Source organism: Pelodiscus sinensis, chromosome 1 (assembly GCF_049634645.1).
Source record: "Pelodiscus sinensis isolate JC-2024 chromosome 1, ASM4963464v1, whole genome shotgun sequence".
Taxonomy (NCBI): domain Eukaryota; kingdom Metazoa; phylum Chordata; order Testudines; family Trionychidae; genus Pelodiscus; species Pelodiscus sinensis.
In genome coordinates, this window is record NC_134711.1 from 330,581,774 (window position 1) to 330,583,886 (window position 2,113).

Consider the following 2,113-nt stretch of genomic DNA (forward strand, 5'->3'; position numbering starts at 1 on the left):
TTCTCCAAAAACTTCCTGGATTGCCTGTGTACTGCCGTATTGGTTTCCCAGCAGATGTCAGGGTGATTAAAGTCCCCCACGAGAACCAGGGCCTGCGATCTGGAAGCTTCGCTCAGTTGTCCGTAGAAAGCCTCATCTACCTCATCCACCTGATTCGGTGGCCTGTAGCAAACACCAACCACAGCATCAATGCTGTTGTTTGCTCCTTTAAACTTAACCCATAGACTCTCAACAGGTTTTTCTCCCTCTTTATACTGGAGTTCAGAGCAATCGTAGTGCTCTCTTACATATAGTGCAACTCCTCCTCCTTTTGTCCCCTGCCTGTTGTTCCTGAACAGTCTGTACCCTTCCATGAGAGCGCTCCAGTGTGGTCTGCCTGTAGGTGAGATTTGCCGACATCTTTAGGGCCAAATCCTGGAAAAACCTTTGCACCTTTCCTCATTTCAGTGCTTCCTTGCGGCTCGGGTCGAGGCCTCAACACTTGAAGGGGGCAGGAGGACAAGTGTCGATGAAAACGGATTTGCTCGGACACCGTTCTGAACGGGGAGTGTCTCTGCGGTGCGGAGCGTAACACCGGAGGAGCTGGATGAAGAACCAGTCCCGTGGCTGCTTTCGCTCACTTCCCGAGTCACCCTCTGAGCCCGGAGCAGGGCTGCAGGCAACCGGCAGAGGAGAGATTGTGCTGTAGAGAGGAACCATGGATGGGCTCCCTGCTCACCCCGGGGGCCATAAATATCCCAAGTGTCTTCCCCTGGGGCATGGGGATGATCCGCAGCAGGGGAGTGTGTGTAGGTTTCCTGTTCACACCCAACAGGCAGCACAAAGACGTTTTTGCTGGTGTCTCTGAGTCGGTCCCCCGGTGCCCCTCCAATTCCCACTGATTGTCTCTTCCGTGTTAGCTGCTGGAAATGGAATAGAAGCTGCAGGGGATGGTGCATGATGCCAGCCGACAATCACAGCGTTTTTACCCCCGTCACCTTCATCCTGACCGGGTTCCCGGGTACGGAGGAGTCTCGAGTCTGGCTCGCCGTCCCCTTCTGTCTGATGTACGTTGCGGTGCTTCTGGGGAACTCTCTGCTCCTCTACATCATAGCAACAGAGCGAAGCCTCCATGTGCCCATGTACCTTTTCCTCTCCATGCTGGCTGCTGCTGATCTGCTGTTATCCACCACCACAGTGCCCAAGATGCTGGCCTTGTTCTGGTTCGGTGCAGGGGAAATTTCTTTTGCTGCCTGCCTCACCCAGATGTTCTTTGTCCAGGTGAGTTTTATCATTGAGTCAGCCATCCTGGTGGCCATGGCGTTTGATCGGTACGTTGCCATCTGCAACCCCCTGAGATACATCACCCTGCTCACCAAGCCTGTGGTCGGGAAGATCGGGCTGGCGGTTCTCACAAGGAGTTTGTTTCTCGCTTTCCCCATTGTCTTTCTCATGACGCGAATGAAGTTCTGCGGAACCAACCTCCTGCCTCACAACTATTGCGAGTACATGACTATATCCCGGCTGGCTTGCGACAACATCACAATCAACATCTGGTACGACGTAGCCAAGGCTGTTGCTGTAATCGAATTGGACGCGGTGCTCATTGCTGTGTCTTACGTGCTGATCCTCAGGGCCGTCTTCCAGCGCCGGTACCAGGGTGCCCGACTCAAGGCCCTGCGCACCTGTGGCTCCCACATCTGTGTCATACTGTTGTACTACCTGCCAGCTTTTGTCTCCTTCTACGAATACCAATTTGGACAAATCATCCCTGGTTCTACTCTCAACCTCCTGGCCAACGTCTATGTGCTCCTTCTCCCCATGTTAAACCCCGTCATTTATGGGATGATGACAAAAGAGATCCTGAAGCGGGTGATGAAGATGTTTTTTTAATTCTGCATCTTTTAATTCCGCCCCACCGCAAACACGACCAGGGACTGAGATTAGCCCTGGCTTAGGCAGGCTGGTCTCACTCGGGTCCCCACACAGGTGGCTTCACGGCAGGGACCATGCCAGAGAGAGGTTAGGAGGTGCGGTGGGGGAGGGACTCATCTGTACATGCTCCCTGGTCCCTGCCCGCGACCGGGGGGAGTAGAAGAGCAGATCAGGGGTTTGGTTTATTTCTTTCTAAGGG

At 53.9% G+C, this 2,113-nt stretch overlaps 1 protein-coding gene across 1 annotated transcript; it reads left to right on the forward strand.

The window, feature by feature from the left end:
* The first annotated feature begins 936 nt into the window (after positions 1-936).
* LOC142827369 (olfactory receptor 52B2-like) lies at positions 937-1,872 on the forward strand. The gene has a single exon (XM_075922551.1). It carries the CDS (start codon positions 937-939, stop codon positions 1,870-1,872), a length of 936 nt encoding a protein of 311 aa, XP_075778666.1.
* Positions 1,873-2,113: the final 241 nt, after the last annotated feature.